General features: G+C 41.2%; 1 protein-coding gene across 2 annotated transcripts in view; it reads right to left on the bottom strand.

The window, feature by feature from the left end:
• THSD7A (thrombospondin type 1 domain containing 7A) overlaps positions 1-20,793 on the bottom strand; it is a 534,141-nt gene that overhangs the window by 206,079 nt on the left and 307,269 nt on the right. For both annotated transcript variants that reach the window (XM_084619828.1, XM_084619829.1), the window contains one exon: positions 5,662-6,493. In XM_084619828.1, the coding sequence (XP_084475954.1) occupies positions 5,662-6,493 (832 nt within the window). The remainder of the gene's footprint in view (positions 1-5,661; positions 6,494-20,793) is intronic.

Below are 20,793 nucleotides of genomic sequence, written 5' to 3'. Positions count from 1 at the left end.
TAATTTGCTATACTTTGACAAGGCTATGTCATCACCATTGCTCTCTCCCCAACCTTCCATCATGAGTTCCTCATAGAAATAATCTCATTATGGCATGTATTGCCCTTTACATATTTTCTCTATTGGCTTTGAGAAGGTGTACGATGGTTAAGCCTGCCTTCCTGTGATGGTTACCTGTGGAGGCACTCACCACACCATGTGCAGTCCCTCATGCAGGAGGTCTCAATGACATTGACCCCTCTTACCATACTTTCGTCTCTGAACTGGATTAAAGCTGTTTGTTCTATAACATTCTGCCTGCTGGAAGGACGCACGCCCTGTTGTCTACTGCCATTTTGATCCTGCACCCAGGGAGGGTCCAATGCCCAAATTCCACCACAGGGAGGTTGCCTTGCCTACCCTCTAATGTCTTGGAACTAGGACCGAGGAAATCCACTATCCCATCCAAGGTTGGTGGTCCAGCTGCTAGCAGCATGTTAAGCTTACACTTCAGCTCCCGAAGAAAACCATTCCAATACTCAGTCCATGTACAGAGGAGTCCCTACCCAAGGGAAAGTTTATGGGCACCACAGCTTCACACCACTTTCCAAATTCGCTGAGAACGGACTTTGTGGCCCTCCCATAGGTGAGTGATTTCAACCTCTGGAAGAGTCCCTGCCTTTGCCCACTTCTCCTTCCTACCAATTCTCTGCTCTGTGGGGGAGGGGGGCTCAACCATGGTATCCAACCACCCTGCCCCCCCCGCCCGCAGGGCCCACTCGCACATCGCTCACGAAGGAGAAACCTCCACTGAAGGTGAACTCCTGCACCCAATGCCATCCTCCTCTGCTTCTTTCCAGGGCAAGCAGGTTTCATTTAACCCCTGCAAGGGAAAAGCTCTTGGTCCTGTTGTGTCTAAGGGGCCTGGTCCCTGGGCTGCTGTTGCTGCCACTAGGCTGCCCACTGCTGCATGTGCTCTTTACTGGTGCTGTGGCTGCCTCTGGAGTTATTTCCAGATAGTCCTTGCTGATACCCTACTGGTAACCCTGCGGCTCTTAGGGACCCTCAACCCCAGAGGCGGGGAACCACTGCTCTGTGTAACCAGAAGCAAAGTTAGACATTTTTAAATCAACAGGTCCAGATAACTTGCCTCCAAGAGTTTTAAAAGACCTGGTTGAGGAGCTTGCTGAACTGTTAATACTGATTTTCAATAAGTCTTGGAGCACTGAGGAAGTTCCAGAAGATTGGATGAAAACTAATGTTGTGCCAATTTTTAAAATGGGTAAATGGGATTACCCAGGTAAGTATAGGTCTGTCAGTCTGATATTCATCCCAAGCAAGATAATGGAGCAGAGGATATGGGATTTGATTAAAAAAAGAATTAAAGGAGGGTAATGTAATTAATGCAAATCAACATGGGATTTATGAAAAACTGGACCCTGCCTAACTAACCTGATATTTTTTTATGAGATTACAGGTTTGGTTGATAAAGGTAATAGTGTGGTTATAATATCCTTAGACTTTGGTAAGGAATTTGACTTGGTACTGCACAAGATTTTGATTAAAAAATCAGAATGATAAAAACTGATATGGCACACATTAAACAGATTAACAACTGGCTACCTGATCAGTCTCAAAACGTAACTGTAAATGGGAAATCATCATCAAGTGGGTGCATTTCCAGTGGCATCCCACAAGGATCAATTCTTGGCCCTATGCTAGTTAACATTTTTATCAATGACCTGGAAGAAAAAACAAAAATTGGAGGAGTGATAAATAATGAAGAGGACAGGTCACTCATACAGAGCAAATTGGATCACTTGGAAAACTGGGTGCAAGCAAATAATGTGTGTTTTAATATGGCAAAATGTAGAGGTATACATCTAGGAACAACAAATGTAGGCCATACTTACAGGATTGGAGGAAGCAGTGACTCTGAAAAAGATTTGGGGGTCATGGTGGATAATCAGCTGAACATGAGCTCCCAGTTTGGGGCTGGTGTCAAAAAAGCTAATGTTATGCATAAACAGGAGAATATCAACTATGCATAGAGAGGTTATTTTACCTCTATATTTGTCTCAGGTGCGACTGCTGCTGGATTACTGTATCCAGTTCTGGTGCCCACAATTTGAGAAGGATGTTGACAAATTGAAGATGGTTCAGAAAAGAACCACAAGAATGACTAAAGGATTAGACAATGTGCCTTATAGTTATTGATTCAAGGAGCTCCATCTATTTAGCTTAAGAAGAGAAGGTTAAAGGGCTCTTCAGTCTAGCAGACAAAGGTATAACACAATTCAATGGCTGGAAGTTGAAGCTATACAAATTCAGACTGGAAATAAGGTGCACATATTTAACAGTGAAGATAATTAACAATTGGAACAATTTACCAAGGGTCGTAGTGGATTCTCCATCATGGGCAATTTTAAAATCAAGGTTGGATGTTTTTTCTAAAAGATACACTCTTAGTGATTATTCTGGGGGACCTTCTATGGCCTGTGTTATACAGAAGGTCAGAATAGATGGCCACAGTGGTTCCTTTTGGCACTGGAAGCTATAAATCTATGCTGGAATGGAAATCATGGGATACAATGAGACAGCACTGTGAAGAGGGCAGTATGTATGCACAGACTGGCAGACAGACAACTTCAAAAGCTGAAGTTCAATTGCCAGTATTTCCTACATAAAATCACATAATCACCCTTCCCTTTGTTTCCAGTATTCTATAGCCTGATGTACATGCATGCGTACAATGCTGATGGGCCTGAGATTTGGGTATCCTCAAGTGCAAGTGCTTCCACTTACTGTATACATCAGGCATCTTTGGAGAGGTCGAGGTAAGGTATGCTATTGACTGCTAATTGTACATTTTCTTTCCTTTGCTATTTATGTCAAATCCTTGTTTGATTAATTAACTGTTTCTTTGTGAGTTTCTGCCTCCTTTTTATTTTAAAATTATTTATACTATATGATAATTTAGATGTTTTGGGTTACTCCTGCAAAGATTTGTGTACTTTTAAAACCCAGAAGTAAGTGACCTTTCAGTACAGGTATGTGTACTGTTTGAAGGATAATGTCATGGTTCCATCTTTTACTGTAGTACTGCTTCTGAAAGATGGCACTGAGAACTGTCATTACAAACACTTGCTCTTCCTTGCTGTATGATAGATTTTTAAGTCTTTAGACCATTTACAAGGGAGGCATCATAGTCTGGTGGACAGGCCACTAGTCTGGGAGTCCAGAGACCTGAATTATATTGTCAGCTCTACTCTTGACTCACTTTCAGTAAGACACTTGTGATAAAATTTCTAAGTGTCCTTCAAATTTGGTTATCTCCTTTTTGGATGCCCAGTTCAAAACAGGTGGGGAACTGCAGCTGATAAGTATACCTGAGAATCAGGCCTTAGATGTCTTCTCAAGCAGAACACCCAAGGGGCCTTCAGTTTTGTTTTTTCCCCTCTTCTGTAAATTAGGGATAATGAAACGTAACCACTTTTAGGTAGCACTATGATCCGCAAATGAAAACTGTTATGTAATACTAAGTAGTAGTAATAGGAATGATGGACCTTATTATTGTAACTGATATTTGGGAGGGTTCTTGTAACTAGACATAGATATAATGTAATAAAGAATTGATTTAAAATATTTTTTGAACTTTTGTGCTGTATGTCTGAAAACCTTACATAATTGGAAGGGTGGTATTAAATGCTGCCCTGAGGGAATGGTTGAACTAATTACACTTTTAAAAACTGAATGAAGAGTTAAATGACAAAGTGAAAATTCAAATGAAATATCCACAGTACAAGTTAATCTAATGGCAGTGGGTGACAAGTTAATTCAGATAGCAGGGTCATTCATATAACAGTGGGAGTCATATTAGTTAATCACCTGCTATACTTGAGGGAAGAAAGTGGGGAGGATCATATGACAGAAGGCAAAAAATAGAAGAGATCATGGAGGGAAGGGAGAAGAATTAAAATGAAGGAAAACATGCTGAGGGACTTGGGAAGGGAAAGTACCAGTTGGAGAGGGAGGCCCAGGAGGTAGAACAGAATGGAAGGAAATACGGGGATAAGAAGGAATGGTCAAAATCTAGGGGGGAAAAGAATCAGAGTGAAGATCTTGAAGAGAGAAAGGAATGTAACATTGGAGGAGAGAGTGTCACAGAAAAAGAAAGAGGATAGATTCATAGATTATAAGGCCAGAAGGGACAATTGTGATCATCTAGTCTGACCCCCTGTATATCATAGGTCATAGGACTTCCCTGAATTAATTCCTCTTTGAACTAGAGTATAACTTTTAGAAAAAACATCCAATCTTGATTTAAGAATTGACAGTGGTGGAGAATCCACCACAACTTTTGATAAGTTGTTCCAATGGTTAATTATCCTCACTGTTAAAAATGCGTACCTTATTTCAAGTCTGAATTTGTCTAGCTTCAACTTCCAGCCACTGGATTTCATTAAACCTTTGTCTGCTAGATTGAAGAGGCTATTTTAGAACGTTTATTCCCCATGTAAGTGCTTACAAACTGTGATGAAGCAACCCATAACCTTCTCTGTTAAGATAAATAGATTGAGCTCCTGGAATCTATCACTATACGGGATGTTTTCTAATCCTTTAGTCATTCTCATGACCCTTCTCAGTCTCCCAATTTATCAACATCCTTCTTGAATTGTGAACACCAGAACAAAAACAGTAATCCAATAGCAGTTGCACCAGTGTCAAATGCAGAGATGGTAACAGAGCCTCCCAACTCCCAGCTGATATTCCCCTCTTTATACATCCAAAGATTTCATTAGTCCTGTTGGCCACAGCACTGAACCCGAAACTCATGTTCAGCTGATTATTCAGCAAAACCTGAACATCTTTTTTAGGGTCACTGCTTCCATCCCCATCCTGTAAGTGTGACCCATATTGTTTGCTCCTAGATACATATCTTTACATTTGACTACATTAAAATGCATAGTTTTTGTGCCCAGAAATATAGAAGAAAGGTGCAAAAGGAGGAAAGAGAGAATTAAAATATTTGGAAATAAAATACACATTTTTGCGAGAAGTATCTTTTTCAGGAGCTTAGCCATAGGACACAAAATCAGTAACAGAAACCGATTATGTAAAGGGGAAACAGTACTTCACTCATTTGCATTTCAAAAACAAAAAATTCTGGAATAAATATATGTTGACTTGTTATAGGTTCTTTTTCTGGCATCTATTAGACACTCACACCCCAGCCCTATTACTGTGTACACACAAAGCTTTAAATACAATAATGCAGACATCACCTGTCTCAACCATGCTTCACTTGTTATGGAGGAAAAATGTGCCAAAATGCCAGAGAAACAGAATGCACATTTGATGAGCAACCTCAGGCTTTCAGTGAGCCTTCTGGGATATATATTTAGACAAACAAAGGCTAGATGGTGTATAATGCTTAATAGGGCATGTTTAAGTGATATTTAGTATGATCAACACCACTTGTGCTATGTTTTTTCAAATGTATTATGGAAAAATCTTAAACTTCACAGAGTAAGGTAGAGTTAGAAATAGATTGCGTTATGCTGATATAAAAGCGTATACAACAGCACAATTATTAGGAGATTCTTCATTCTTTTCTTAAAGTTCCAACTACACACAGTCCAGACAGACACACAGATGTTCAAGTTAATAAACAGTGATTACCTCAATGCAGCAGTTTTTCCATTTTTGTGAGTACATGTAACCTGCCGGGTCTGATACCCAATCTGTATGTCCCAATATTTGTTCTCTTGTCTGTTCTGCCTATTTCGATTCCTCTTTTTCTTAATAAGCTCCCGAGCTTCAGGATCCCGAACTCCTTTTTCTCTGTCCTTCTCCTTTTCTTTGTTCTTCCCTCGTTTCCTTGCTTGCCTTATATGTCTTGAGTGGGGCACTGAGCATGTACTCCAGGGCCCCACATTCAGGCTATGCATGCTTTCTTCAGTAGTACATGGGACAGAGTGACAGATCTGAAATTCAGTCAGGTTAGGGCAGGCAGAGCCACCAAACTGAGGTGGAGCAACAATGTGACGAGTTCGATGCTGAAGCCCGTTGCCACAGGTCTTGGAACATTCTGACCAGGGGGAGAACTCTGCCACAATACAGTCCTGACGGCAAGGGATGAGGCATGCCTGTTCCAGGCGTGGCTTTGGCTCAAAGTACTCGCATATGACATCCTCAGCAGAAACCCCATTTGATTTTTGGACACAAGTTACGTCTCTCATCTGGATTCCTTCTTCTCCTTTGATGCATTCCACTGGTTTTTCAAGATTCCTTGAAATAACTGGCTGGCACTGATTCCAATTGCCCAACTGCCAATCATACAGTTCTTTGTGCCAGTCACAAACCCTGAAACAGTTCTGTTGGTTCTCAGGCCTCTCTGTCTGTTTACAATTTGTGGGCAGTGTTGTCCATCCTTCCACATGAGCACACCATACTGCCCGTGTTTGGATACCACCTGGACCACATTCATCTCCCATACATCTTCCCCATGGACCTAGGAAACAAGATGAAAGCCACTGTAATATTTTACATTTAATTGCTGCTTCATTATTAAACTCAAGATACAGCGAGAAAGCACAAGAATCAAGAGCATATTCTTTCCCAATAGCCCTACAAAGCAGGGTCTTCGTATGATCTGTAGGAAAGAAAAGTTATTGATTTTCACCTATTATAGAGTACAATCTTAGAGAGCCTATATAATAGAACAAGAGAGGGACTATCCCTCTGTTTTCTGGTCTTTTTGTGATTATAAATGGATTTTACTACATAGTTTTCTTTTCATGTTGAATAATTAAAATATTTCTGCTCTTGGAGTTCATCAGGGATTGATCACATCAGGATTGAGACATTATACAATTTATTTGTAAAAATTTGCTTTGCCAGCTAAACAGGAGAAAAGCTTCCCCACAGTATGTGTAAACAATCTCAGCTCCAACCTACAGGCAAACTCTTCTGGAGATCAGATTTTGGTTTTCTGTCTAGCTTTTCCAATGCAACCAACTTCATAGTCACATGCTACATAGCTCTCGTTTTTCTAAATTGTGTCAAATAAAGAGAATAATATAAAAAAAAAATCTGAAAAACAGTGGTCATTGCAGGTGATGTGAGACCTATTTTGCCAACTTTTAAATCCTCCCCAAACTACTAAAAAAATAAAGGAAGCAGAATAAGTAAGCCTTTGTTCTGAGTAACTCATGAAGAGTCCTAGTGAAATATATATTCAGAGATGACGTCTTACCAGTTCCTGGCAATTTACAGAACAATAGAAATAAGTGAGGAAACAGAGACAGTAGGTCTGCAGTGGGCATACTTGTTTAGACTAATAACAAAACCATTAGAATTGTCATGGATTTTAAAGTTCACAATGTAAACAGTTTCTGTGGTTTTAAAAACAGGCACAATATTCAACAGGGCAAATTCACAAAAATCCACAAGTTACATAAGGGGAGGACTGTCACTGTGTTTATTATGAAAGCTACCGCCTGTTATTTTCCTGAGTTCTGACAAATTGATCAAAAGTGAAAAGATGCCACTTCTGTCTGCCAAAATTGCAAATCTGAACTAAGGGTGAAATGTTATGATATTCAGGTATGTAAATTCTCAGCTATGACTTTATTGTTATAGTCACAAAATGAAAGTCAGACCTTTTGCATAGGTGTCTTTCTAAAACAAAGTATGAAAGATGCACAAGATTATATTACAACTAAAAAATAAACCTGTGCTGAATTTAGTGTTCTCTATTAAATCATTCATGCCCATTTACTCTACGTTGGAGAGCAAAGAAAGAAAATATAATCCAGCAAACTTTCTGTTGAAAAGCTGAAAAAAATACTGACCTTAGTGTGCATTTACTTATGTTCTCATAAGTTCTCCTATGTACTCAGTAAAACGCTGTTTTTAATTTTTGTTTCACTCCACTGTGGAAGAGGAGAAAGACAGGCTGTGTAGCAAAATTACAATCACAATTTCTCCATAGTACAAATATCCACCACTAAACACAAACCTTATAAAATCAGGTGACTATCTAAAAAGTCCTTTCTTTGACAGAGAAGTTCCAGTGTCCACACACACACAATGGAGGCCAGACAATGCAATCTTTATTTATCTGAATGACCCCACTGATCATAATGGGACTATTTCCATGAGTAAAATTGTAGGATTTGCAAGGTTGAGCCCTTGTGACAGTGAAATAATTTTAAATATTTTTTTTTCATTTAGTGGCTGGCAGGAGTTTGGAGAGTCCCACAGACTTCAAAAACTTCCATTGGGAATGTTGCCTGTGATTCTAACATTAACTTCAGTGGGAGTTTTGGGAGCAGACTTTATGGTAAGATATGGCACTTAGTCTCCGTAGCCCTTGCTAGTGTACTTTTGAACAGACACTTGATTACAGTACACTGCAGAAGAGGCACTGTAGTTGAATAGTTTGCTTATGGATATTAAAACCTGAGCATTACATATATGATAGCAATGCCAGCTGGCAGACAGATTCAGCACATGCAAACTCCTGTACTGTTTTCTGCAGATTACGTTTGAATTAGGGTTTCCAAGGTTTAGCAAGATACCCAGAAAAATAAATGTATGTTTTAAGTACAAATACATTTCCGTTTCCATTTCAGTAAGATTACCCTAGTTTATCTCTAACCAGCCTTCCACAAATGACATAATCATCATTGTATTCATTGTATTCTAAATATATTTACATTGAGCACAAAGCAATTGCATTTCCTCAGAAAATTGCATGGAGTTCTATTTAAGAACACCAACCAAGTCTAAAGGAAAATAATAAAAACCTGCTTATAATCACCAACTAAAGCAAGGACAGTAATATAATCACAACTGAACATAAAGCTAACTCATTCAACTTGCAGACTGGAAACTCCTGTCTTATCACATCACTGCACCTTGTATTTACCATGTGTGTCCAATTAAGAGAAACTCTTTTAAAGATCAGATCTTTGTCACTAAACTCCAGATGAAGGGTCACTATTTTGGCATTCATTTGAGCCTTGAAATAATGAAGTATTCAAGAGAGAGTGCACCATATCTAAAAATTGTTCCTGACAGCTGAGCATTGCTGTCCCACATAAATCTCATGTTCATACTAATCTAAATGCTAAAAATTGTAGTTAGGTCATTAAACGCAAACTGCAGTAATGTTAATGTGAAAAAATGGTAAAAATGCTGTATTGGAAGGTGATAAATGGGCTCTGCATTTATCTGTGGAACAGTATGAACTAACTCCACAATTTTAGCTGCACCTTCTAGCACTGCTATGATGTCAATGGTTTTAACACAGCCATAAAATCTGCTGTCGGATAAAAGATGGCACAAAAAGAGTTAGAATAAAAGAATATTAAAACAAACAAAAAACAACACAGAATACCTTGTCTATTTTTAAAAGTTCTACGCATAGAAGACAAATGGAAAATGTATTAGTTCTGTGTGGGGGGTTTTTTGGGGTGGGGGGGGAGTTATAAAATTGAAAATGGCTTCCTTTTAAAAATGAATATTTGAAAGTTTTAACTTCATCAAGTGGGTGAGAACCAAATGGACTACTCACATACTTCAAGTGAAGCACTGCACAACGTTTGCAGGAGGGAGACCCTTGTAAATTTCATCTCCTAAATATTCAACTGCATGGGCCAGTATTTCTGCAGGCTTTCATGAGAATGTATTAATTTGGCTAAGGAAAAAATGTTGTAATTTTTTGCAAATGAATTGTATCTGAGGTCAACTGCCCTCAAAACTTCCTAAATCTGTAAATATCCACCACAAGAAGTTTCACTAATTTTCTTAGTGAAAATGGTGACTTTTCACTTGTGTTTATCTACCTATCAATCTTAGGCCTTAATTATGTCTGAAGGGGAAGAAAAATACAAAATCTCAATGGAAGAGGAGAGAGAAGAATCATATGAACGAAAATAATGAATCAGGCCCTCCAAATCATGAGATTTTAAAAATAATAAATTTGGGTCTCCGGTTTATAAGCCTTTAAAATTCACATTTATAAGCTTTACTCTACAACCATGAGAGCTCAATATATAGTATTTTTATTAATATTTTTTAAAATTACTGGCTCATACACCATTATGATCATTGAGTCTGACCTCCTGCACATTGCAGGCCACAGGACCTCCCTCACCCACTCCTGTAACAGACCCATAACCTCTGGCTGAGTTACTGAAGCCCTCAAATCATGATTTAAAGACTACAAGTTACAGAGAATCCACCATTTACACTAGTTTAAACCTGCAAGTGACTCGTGCTCTATGCTGCAGAGGAAGACGAAAAAAACCCAGGGTCTCTGCAAATCTGAACTGGGGAAAATTTCCCGCCAAACACAAATATGGCGATCAGTTAGACCCAGAGCATGTGGGCAAGACCATCCAGGCAGACACCGGAGAAGAATTATCTGTAGTATCTCAGAGCACCCCCGCAGCCCCACCATCTACTGTACCATCACAGGCCATTGGAGATATTTGCTAGCAGTCGCAGACTGGCCACATGCCATTGTAGGCAGTCCCATCATACTATCCCCTCCATAAACTTATCAAGCTCAGTCTTGAAGCCACTTAGGTTTCTTTGCCCCCCACTGTGGCCCTTGGAAGGGCTGTCCCAGAACTTCACTCCTCTGATGGTTAGAAAGCTTCATCTAATTTAAAAAATAAACTTGTTGATGGCCAGTTTATATCCATTTGTTCTTGTGTCCACATTGGTGCTTAACTTAAATAACTCCGCTCCTGCCCTAGTATTTATCCCTCTGATTTATTTATAGAGTGCAATCATATCCCCTCAGTCTTCTTTTGGTTAGGCTAAACAGGCCAAGCTCCTTGAGTCTCATCCTATAAGGTAGGTTTTCCATTCTTCAGATCATCCTAGTAGCCCTTCTCTGAACCTGTTCCAGTTTGAATTCATCTTTCTTAAACAATGGAGATCAGAATTGCACACAGTTTTCCAGGTGAGATCTGACCAGTACCTTGTATAACAATACTAATACTTCCCTGTCTCTATTGGAAATACCTTGCCTGATGCATCCTAGGGCTGCATTAGCCTTTTTCAAGGACACATCATGTTGGTGGCTCATAGTCATCCTGTGATCAACTAAAACACCCAGAGAGATTCTCCAGGAACAAGGGCTTTAAAGAAAAACACCAAATATCACAAAACACATGCTAAAATCATTAAACTGGCAACACTACTTGACATTCTGGAAGTCCATGAATCCTTTTTATGCTAAAGGAATGTCCAATGGTTTAAATATTATTAAACGAGGCTGAAATGACTGCTGTGTCATTGTATTATAATGTGACTACTGGCTGAAAGCACACCTAGACAAAAGGTGGCTTCCAGACCATCATGAAGACAGAACACCCCAGAGCTGAGGTTTTCCTTGATAAGTTCAGATTTGTGATTCCTCTCAGAGTTTTATCCAGAAACCATTATTGCGATGGGTTCGGTCACAGAGACCCCCTTGGGACTGTTACCTGATGTGCTGAAACTACCTCTAAGCCCATTTTCCCTGTTAGCTTGGGACTCCAGAACCCTACCTTGTTGAGGCAGACATGCTAGTCTGCTACAACACAGACCCAGGTCTGGTCCATGCCCCCAAAGCTGCAGACTTTAACCAAAAACTGCTCAGCAAGTCACTTATCTCCAGCACCCAGACACTCAATTCCCAACGGGATCCAAACCCCAAACAAATACATTTTACTCTGTATAAAGTTTATACAGGGTAAACTCATAAATTGTCTGCCCCCCATAACACTGATAGAGAGATATGCACAGCTGTTTGCTCCCCCAGGTATTAATCACTTACTCTGGGTTAATTAATAAACAAAAGTGATTTTATTAAGTATAAAAAGTAGGATTTAAGTGGTTTCAAGTCATAATAGACAGAACAAAGTACGTTACCAAGAAAAAAAAAACAACAAAAAACGCAAGTCTAAGCCTAATACATTTAAGAAACTGAATACAGGTAAATCTCACCCTCAGAGACGTTCCAATAAGCTTCTTTCACAGACTAGACTTCTCCTTTAGTTGGGGCCCAATCCTTTCCCCGGTACAGTTCTTGTTAGTTCCAGCTCAGGTGGTAACTAGGGGATTTCTCACCACTGGCAACCCCCTTTTGTTCCACCCCCTTTTATATCTTTGGCACCAGGTGGGAATCCTTTGTCTCTCTCTGGGTTCCCACCCTTCCTTCTAAATGGAAAAGCACCAGGTTTAAGATGGATTTCAGTATGATGTGACATGTTCACATGTCCTGTGAGACTTCATTACTCACTGGCTGGCACCCACGTATACAGAAAGGCTTACAAGTAAACGGAGCCATTTACAAATAATTGTTCCGGTTAATGGGAGCCATCGACATCCCAAGCCACTATTAATGGCCCACACTTTGCATAGTTACAGTAGGACCTCCGAGTAATACTTCATATTTGTAGTTTTAGATACAAGAATGATACATTCATACAAATAGGGTGAACATACTCAGTAGATTATAAGCTTTGTTGTGATACCTGACAAGAGACCTTTTGCATGAAGCATATTCCAGTTATATCATACTCACATTTATAAACATATTTCAATAAAACACATGGAGTGCAACATCACAATTATATTTCATGGTGTGGGGGGGAAGTATTCCTTTGTCTTATATTCATTTTCTGTTTGTATGATGGGGGGGGTAGGGGGAGTTAGTTTTTCATCATGCTTGATCCATCCTCTACAAGATGAAGGCTCCTTCCAGATCCCACCCCTCCAGTAATCATCTTACATCTTGAAGCATGAGTTTTAGCACAATACTATTCTTATATATAATGTAAATCTATCCCCTCATTATTTATGCTTACTAAATACAGTTCTGTGGACTTCACAGCCACTTCTTATGCAGGAAGGAGTCTCCCCCTCCCTGCACGGAATTCACCCTGCAAGGTACGAAATTCCCTGAGAACAGATGGAATATTATTGTTGCACACTAGTACTGTGATCTTCTGTGGGTTCCAAAGCCTTATTCTGTTGATTTATAATTCTACCTTTTACTCTACCTACCTCCAAAATAATTTCAAGACAGAGCTTTTCTTTTTGTAAAAGCCTGCTTGTCCACTTCTTGTTCTGATGGGTGGTTTTAGCACCAACAAATGAGCCATGTAAAAAAGAAACTATAAAACAGTTCCAAAACCAAATTATGCAAACAATAACTGCTAGGCATTCATTCCTATCTCTTAAAATAAGTTTGACTGTAAAATATGTCTACATCCTTTAAATAAGCTCCTTTGTTTTCCCCTACTGGATTAAAAGAGGGTTGTTTATAGAACTGAAAATCCCCAGTGCAAAAGAACCATGAGCTGCAAAAACCAATAACTTAGTAATGTACTGTAGCCTATTTGCTGAACTGCACTTTTCTGCTTTCACTCTGAAGTAACATACAATTTTATAAATGGATTGCTGGTGAATACCAACCAATCATATTTATGTGAACCGCTGAGCAGAACTGCTTTTGAGTGTGTTTTGGATCATGAAGTCAAAGGACACTTTAGAATGGTGGCAAATTTGACCTATGTGTTTTACTTGCATCTGTTGGCAAAGTTCATCGAAGTCTTTACACATTTAAAAAAAAATATTGAAGTAGAAAAAAAAAACACTCTAAAATCACAAACTTGTGTGGCTTTGGAGATAGATGGAATTTAAAAAAACAGAAATAGTTTTCATGATATAGATTCCAAAGAATTGTCTCAAACAAGAGAGTGAGAAAATACCATATTTAAATGTTAGACTAGTTTCATCTCAGGTGTAACACCATTGGCTTTAATGGAATTATTCCAGGGATGAATTTGGGTAATTTTACCAATGTTCTTTTGCACCAGGATACAATAATGTACAGAACAATAAAGGTTAGATACATAGCACTAGGTTGGTTGAAAAAACAATGCTTATATTCACACATAGGACATTTATGACTAAATTTACTGAAAATATTGGCACCACATTAACAATAAATGCAAGGTAATAATGATCCATGTTAGGGAACATCTTGTACAGAACATGTGCCTGCTGAAACATGGTTGTATAATAAATGGATCAATACTGAAGTTAATATTGCAAATTATTGGTTTAATTCATTTTACATTAATATACATTTTATATATTAATATGTTTTGAATAAATGTGATCTTGAGTGCTGAAAAGGTACCAAATTTCAATAGGGTAATGGAGCAGAAAGTGCTCTCTGTGTGGGAATCCCATTTAAGTGGATAGTAAATTTGTTTGTGGAGCACCCACAGGACAGTGCTAGGTTGGGAGAGGCAATCAGCACATTGCTGCTGAAAGCACACCTAATCTATAATTTGTACAAGTCTGATAATTTCCATCCCTACAATGGCTGGCTGGCATATAAATGACTCATGAGGGAATCAGGTAAGTGCTTAATGTACGTATGTATGTATGGACCCCCCCACACACACACACGCCCCTGCCCCGGTTTATTACATTGCAAATAAATAACAATTCACTAATACAGCACTTTTCGTGCATAGATCTGAAAGTACTTTAGGAGGGGCAGTACAGTTATCCCCACTTTACAGAGGATGAAACTGTGGGATAGGGAGGTGAAGTGATTTGAAATTTTGTCATGAATCTTTTCAAATCAGGGTGCCCAAATGGTGCATCCAATTAGATGCAGTGAATCTGGTCCATGAGGCGTTCCCCTGAGTTGGAGAATCCTCTGCTGGCAAAAATCTATGTTCTTACGCTATGATTCTGGCACCCAGCATAGGCGAAGTGTCAGGGAGAAAAAGGGCTGGAATAAATGTGTTTCTATGCTGTGGCAGCCTCCAGATGCTGGAATAATCCCTGGGGTTACTAGCCGGTGATATAATTTAGAGCAGGGATCGGCAGCCTTTGGCATGCGGCCCGTCAGGGAAAGCTGCTAGAAGGCCGGGATGGTTTGTTTACCTGCAGTGTCTGCAGGTTTGGCCGATCACAGCTCCTACTGGCTGCAGTTCACCGTGCCAGACCAATTGGGGCTGCGGGAAGCGGTGCGGGCTGAGGGATGTGCTGGCCGCCAAAGGTTGCTGATCCCTGATTTAAAGCATCTCCAAGGCTACTCTAATCTATCTGAGGGACCATCTCCAGGACTGGGGAGGGAGGCTGGAAAGGGCTTCTTTGCACTCCCCCTTCTCTCTTGTTAAAATTCAGAATCTGCAACAGGAAATCAGGCTTTCCCAGCATGATGTCCACTGGTAGCAGGGAAACCATCAAACCCCAAAGCTTCCTAGAAATCTTATGCATTTGGATTGTTATGTAAAAGAACCAAGGGTTTAAATGATCAAAGGGCAAAGGTTATAGTTTAAATTATGAATTTTTGTGACTTCTGAAGTTTTTGTGATCATTTTCAATGTAGAAAACTAAAGGCATTTGGGTCACAAATCAATGTCTAAAATTTATACTTTCCTATTTGAAAATGTAAGGGATTAATGTTCTGTTACTAGAGGAATGTATGTGAAAGTTATTTCTTTTTTATTACAATTAATGTACAGACGGCCTGCTATCTACATATACATATTTGAAAACCTGCATTTAGAAATATTCTAATGTATATTTGTCTTAGAGAGTATTATCAACCTTTGGAAACCTTTACAAGCGCTCATAAATATGTAGTTAGTTTTATTTTTTAAAAAATTATATAATTTTATTTATTAGATAGACCACATTGGATACCATATATTGTATTAGAAATTTTAGTTTTGGAATTGCTTTAATAAATAATAACCCCAAATAATGTATACTAAGGTCCTGATCCTGCATGACTTCAGAGGTCCTCTATGCTAGTGTAGGGGATCTGCCAATGCACAGCTCATTGCAGGACTGTCATAAATATAAAGGGAAGGGTAAACCCCTTTGAAATCCCTCCTGGCCAGGGGAAAGCTCCTCTCACCTGTAAAGGGTTAAGAAGCTAAAGGTAACCTCACTGGCACCTGACCAAAATGACCAATGAGGAGACAAGATACTTTCAAAAGCTGGGAGGAGGGAGAGAAACAAAGGGTCTGTGTCTGTCTGTAGTCGTCTTGGCCGGGGACAGAACAGGAATGGAGTCTTAGAACTTTTAGTAAGTAATCTAGCTAGGTATGTGTTAGATTATGATTTCTTTAAATGGCTGAGAAAAGAATTGTGCTGAATAGAATAACTATTTCTGTCTGTGTATCTTTTTTGTAACTTAAGGTTTTGCCTAGAGGGGTTCTCTATGTTTTTGAATCTAATTACCCTGTAAGATATCTACCATCCTGATTTTACAGGGGGGATTTCTTTATTTCTATTTACTTCTATTTTTTATTAAAAGTCTTCTTGTAAAACACTGAATGCTTTTTCATTGTTCTCAGATCCAAGGGTTTGGGTCTGTGGTCACCTATGCAAATTGGTGAGGCTTTTTATCCAACATTTCCCAGGAAAGGGGGGGGGTGCAAGTGTTGGGAGGATTGTTCATTGTTCTTAAGATCCAAGGGTCTGGGTCTGTAGTCACCTAGGCAAATTGGTGAGGCTTTTTACCAAACCTTGTCCAGGAAGTGGGGTGCAAGGTTTTGGGAAGTATTTTGGGAGGAAGGACGCGTCCAAACAGCTCTTCCCCAGTAACCAGTATTAGTTTGGTGGTGGTAGCGGCCAGTCCAAGGATAACGGGTGTAATATTTTGTACCTTGGGGAAGTTTTGACCTAAGCTGGTAAAGATAAGCTTAGGAGGTTTTTCATGCAGGTCCCCACATCTGTACCCTAGAGTTCAGAGTGGGGGAGGAACCTTGACATGGTGGCACAGTGGTGGGATTAACCTGAAATCATTTGAGATCCAGTTGAGATTTTTTGAACTAGAAATACAGATTTTAAAAAGGATTTTTTTTTTTCTTTGGAAAGAAAGTCCAGAAAGCAGCTTTGAAACTGAAAGCAGCTTGGTTTCTCTATGCTTTGTGGCCAAGCAGAGACAAAAGGGGATTATCTTGTGAATTGCAGGTTTTCTTTGCCTGGCGGCAGGGTACTTAATTCCTGCAGGGAAATTCACAGTCTTCCAACCCAGAGGTTTTTTTTTTTCTTTTCTTCCTAAAAGTAAATAGGGGGGGTGTGCTCTACCCATTTGCCTGGAGACAAAAGTGGCAGGGTTTTTTTTAGGATTTTGATTTTTTTTTTTTGTTTTACAAGAAGCACAGGTTTGAAAAGAATTTTTTTTTTCTTTGGGCTGGGTAAGCAGGTTTCCAAGTAGTTGGAGGTTTTTTGCTTTAATTTTGGGCCCAGAGCAGAGACAAGGGAATTGTCTTTTTCTGTAGGCTGACAATCACTATCAGAGAATAGGTATTCTATTCCAGCACAGCAAAATTTTACAGCCAAGTTTTGTTTGTTTATTTCTAAACCTCGGGTGTAAAGTTAGTTAAAAACAGAGAGGTTAGAATGGCCAAATCCTCAGCTCGACTACAGCTGGAATTAGCCAAATTTCAGGCTGAGGAAAAACAAAGGGAACATGAAAGACAGATAGAACTCATTCAGCTGAAGAAGGAACAAGCAAGGGAGGAAGAACAACACCAAGAGGCTGCCCACAAGAGGGAAATGGAGGCAAGGAAGCATGTGGAGGAGGAGAGGGAAAAAGAGAGGAAGCATGTGGAGGAGGAGAAGGAAAAAGAGAGGAAGCATGTGGAGGAGATGGAGAGGATAAAGGCCCAGCAGAATATACCAACAAACCCTAGCAATCCTTCTCCAGGTACCACTTCCCATCCCAGAAAGTTCCCCACCTACAAGGCAGGTGATGATACTGAGGCCTTCTTAGAAAACTTCGAAAGGGCCTGCCTTGGGTACAACATCTCTACTGACCAATACATGGTAGAGCTGAGGCCGCAGCTCAGTGGACCCTTAGCTGAGGTGGCAGCTGAAATGCCTAAAGAACACATGAACAAGTATGAACTGTTTAAATCCAAGGCGAGAGTCAGAATGGGGATAACACCCGAGCAGTCTCGTCGGAGGTTCAGAGCCCTAAGGTGGAAACCAGACATGTCATTTACCCGACATGCCTACCACATTGTAGAACATTGGGATGCCTGGATATCAGGAGCAAGTGTTGAATCTCCAGTAAATTTGCCCTTCCTAATGCAAATGGAACAATTCTTAGAGGGTGTTCCTGAGGAAATAGAAAGATACATCCTAGATGGGAAACCCAAAACTGTAATTGAGGCAGGAGAGATTGGAGCCAGATGGGTGGAGGTGGCAGAGAAGAAGAAAACTGATCGCAGTTGGAGCGGAGACCAGAAGGGACCACCCCAGACCACACCCTATTACCGGGGGCCGCCCAAAGCCCCACCTACCTCCCAAAGAACCCTCCAGACCCCTTATCGTCCCACCACCCCGTTCTCCAGCAACCCTCCTTGCCCCAGTGACCCGTCAGCTGGACGATGTTTTAAGTGTAACGAGCTGGGGCATGTAAAGGCCAACTGCCCCAAGAACCCCAACAGATTACAGTTCATTGCACCGGAATCACACCAGAGGTCCACAGGCCCAGATACCTCCCAGATACCCTTGGAGCGGAGGGAAACTGTGAGTGTGGGCGGGAAGAAGGTCACCGCGTGGAGGGACACCGGAGCACAAGTGTCAGCTATCCATGCTTCCTTAGTGGACCCCAATTTAATCAACCCAGAGATCCAAGTGACGATTCAACCCTTCAAGTCCAACTCTTTCAATTTGCCTACAGCCAAGTTGCCTGTCCAGTACAAGGGCTGGTCAGGAATGTGGACTTTTGCAGTCTATGATGATTATCCCATCCCCATGCTGTTGGGGGAAGACTTGGCCAATCATGTGAAGCAGACCAAGAGGGTGGGAATGGTCACCCGCAGCCAGGCTAAACAAGCCGTGAGGCCTAGCTCTGTTCCGGAAACTTCTATCAGGACCCAGTCAGAGGTGATGGACCTGGACCCCAGGCCAATGTCTGCAACAGCAGTAGTGGATCCAGTCCCAGAGACCCAGACAGAACCAGTCCCAGAACTGGAACCAGCCGAACAACCAACACCAGACCCCGTGTCAGCACTGAATCCAGTACTTGCAACCTCAACACCAGAGGGCCCCACCGAACCTGAACTGGCAGCAGCCGATAACCCTACACAAGAGGCTCAGACGGAGCCTGAATCCCAACATAGTGCACCAGCGGAGAGCGGTTCACAGTCAACAGAAACAGCTCCATCCCCTATATCGCTTCCAGAGGGACCAAGCCTAGGTCCACAATCCCATGAGGAACTGATGTCTCCAGCATCAAGGGAACAGTTCCAGACCGAACAGGAAGCAGATGAAAGCCTCCAGAGAGCTTGGACGGCGGCACGGAGCAACCCACCGCCTCTCAGCTCTTCTAGTCGATCCAGGTTTGTTGTAGAAAGAGGACTTTTATACAAGGAAACTCTTTCTGGTGGACACCAGGAAGACTGGCATCCTCAGAGACAGTTGGTAGTTCCAACTAAATACCGGGCCAAGCTCTTGAGCTTAGCCCATGATCACCCTAGTGGCCATGCTGGGGTGAACAGGACCAAAGACCGTTTGGGGGGATCATTCCACTGGGAGGGAATGGGCAAGGATATTTCTACCTATGTCCAGCCTTGTGAGGTGTGCCAAAGAGTGGGAAAACCCCAAGACCAGGTCAAAACCCCTCTCCAGCCACTCCCCATCATTGAAGTTCCATTTCAGCGAGTAGCTGTGGATATTCTGGGTCCTTTTCCGAAAAAGACACCCAGAGGAAAGCAGTACATACTGACTTTCATGGATTTTGCCACCCGATGGCCGGAAGCAGTAGCTCTAAGCAACACCAGGGCTAAAAGTGTGTGTCAGGCACTAGCAGACATTTTTGCCAGGGTAGGTTGGCCCTCCGACATCCTCACAGATGCAGGGACTAATTTCCTGGCAGGAACTATGAAAAACCTTTGGGAAGCTCATGGGGTAAATCACTTGGTTGCCACTCCTTACCACCATCAAACAAATGGCATGGTGGAGAAGTTTAATGGAACTTTGGGGGCCATGATACGTAAATTCGTAAATGAGCACTCCAATGATTGGGACCTAGTATTGCAGCAGTTGCTCTTTGCCTACAGAGCTGTACCACATCCCAGTTTAGGGTTTTCCCCATTTGAACTTGTATATGGCCATGAGGTTAAGGGGCCATTGCAGTTGGTGAAGCAGCAATGGGAGGGATTTACACCTTCTCAGGAACTAACATTCTGGACTTTGTAACCAACCTACAAAACACCCTCCGAACCTCTTTAGCCCTTGCTAGAGAAAACTTACAGGATGCTCAAAAAGAGCAAAAAGCCTGATATGATAAACATGCCAGAGAGCGTTCCTTCAAAGTAGGAGACCAGGTCATGGTCTTAAAGGCGCTCCAGGCCCATAAAATGGAAGCATCGTGGGAAGGGCCATTCACGGTCCAGGAGCGCCTGGGAGCTGTTAATTATCTCATAGCATTCCCCACCTCCAACCGAAAGCCTAAGGTGTACCATATTAATTGTCTAAAGCCCTTTTATTCCAGAGAATTAAAGGTTTGTCAGTTTACAGCCCAGGGAGGAGACGACGCTGAGTGGCCTGAAGGTGTTTACTACGAAGGGAAATGTGCTGGTGGTGTGGAAGAGGTGAACCTCTCCATGACCCTTGGGCGTATGCAGCGACAGCAGATCCAGGAGCTGTGCACTAGCTACGCGCCAATGTTCTCAGCCACCCCAGGACTGACTGAACGGGCATACCACTCCATTGACACAGGTAATGCTCACCCAATTAGGGTCCAACCTTACCGGG

This window comes from Lepidochelys olivacea, assembly GCF_965140295.1.
Source record: "Lepidochelys olivacea isolate rLepOli2 genome assembly, chromosome: 2".
In the NCBI taxonomy this organism is placed as follows: domain Eukaryota; kingdom Metazoa; phylum Chordata; order Testudines; family Cheloniidae; genus Lepidochelys; species Lepidochelys olivacea.
The sequence above is the reverse complement of the archived record's forward strand: the minus strand, read 5'-3'. Positions and strand labels throughout refer to the sequence as shown.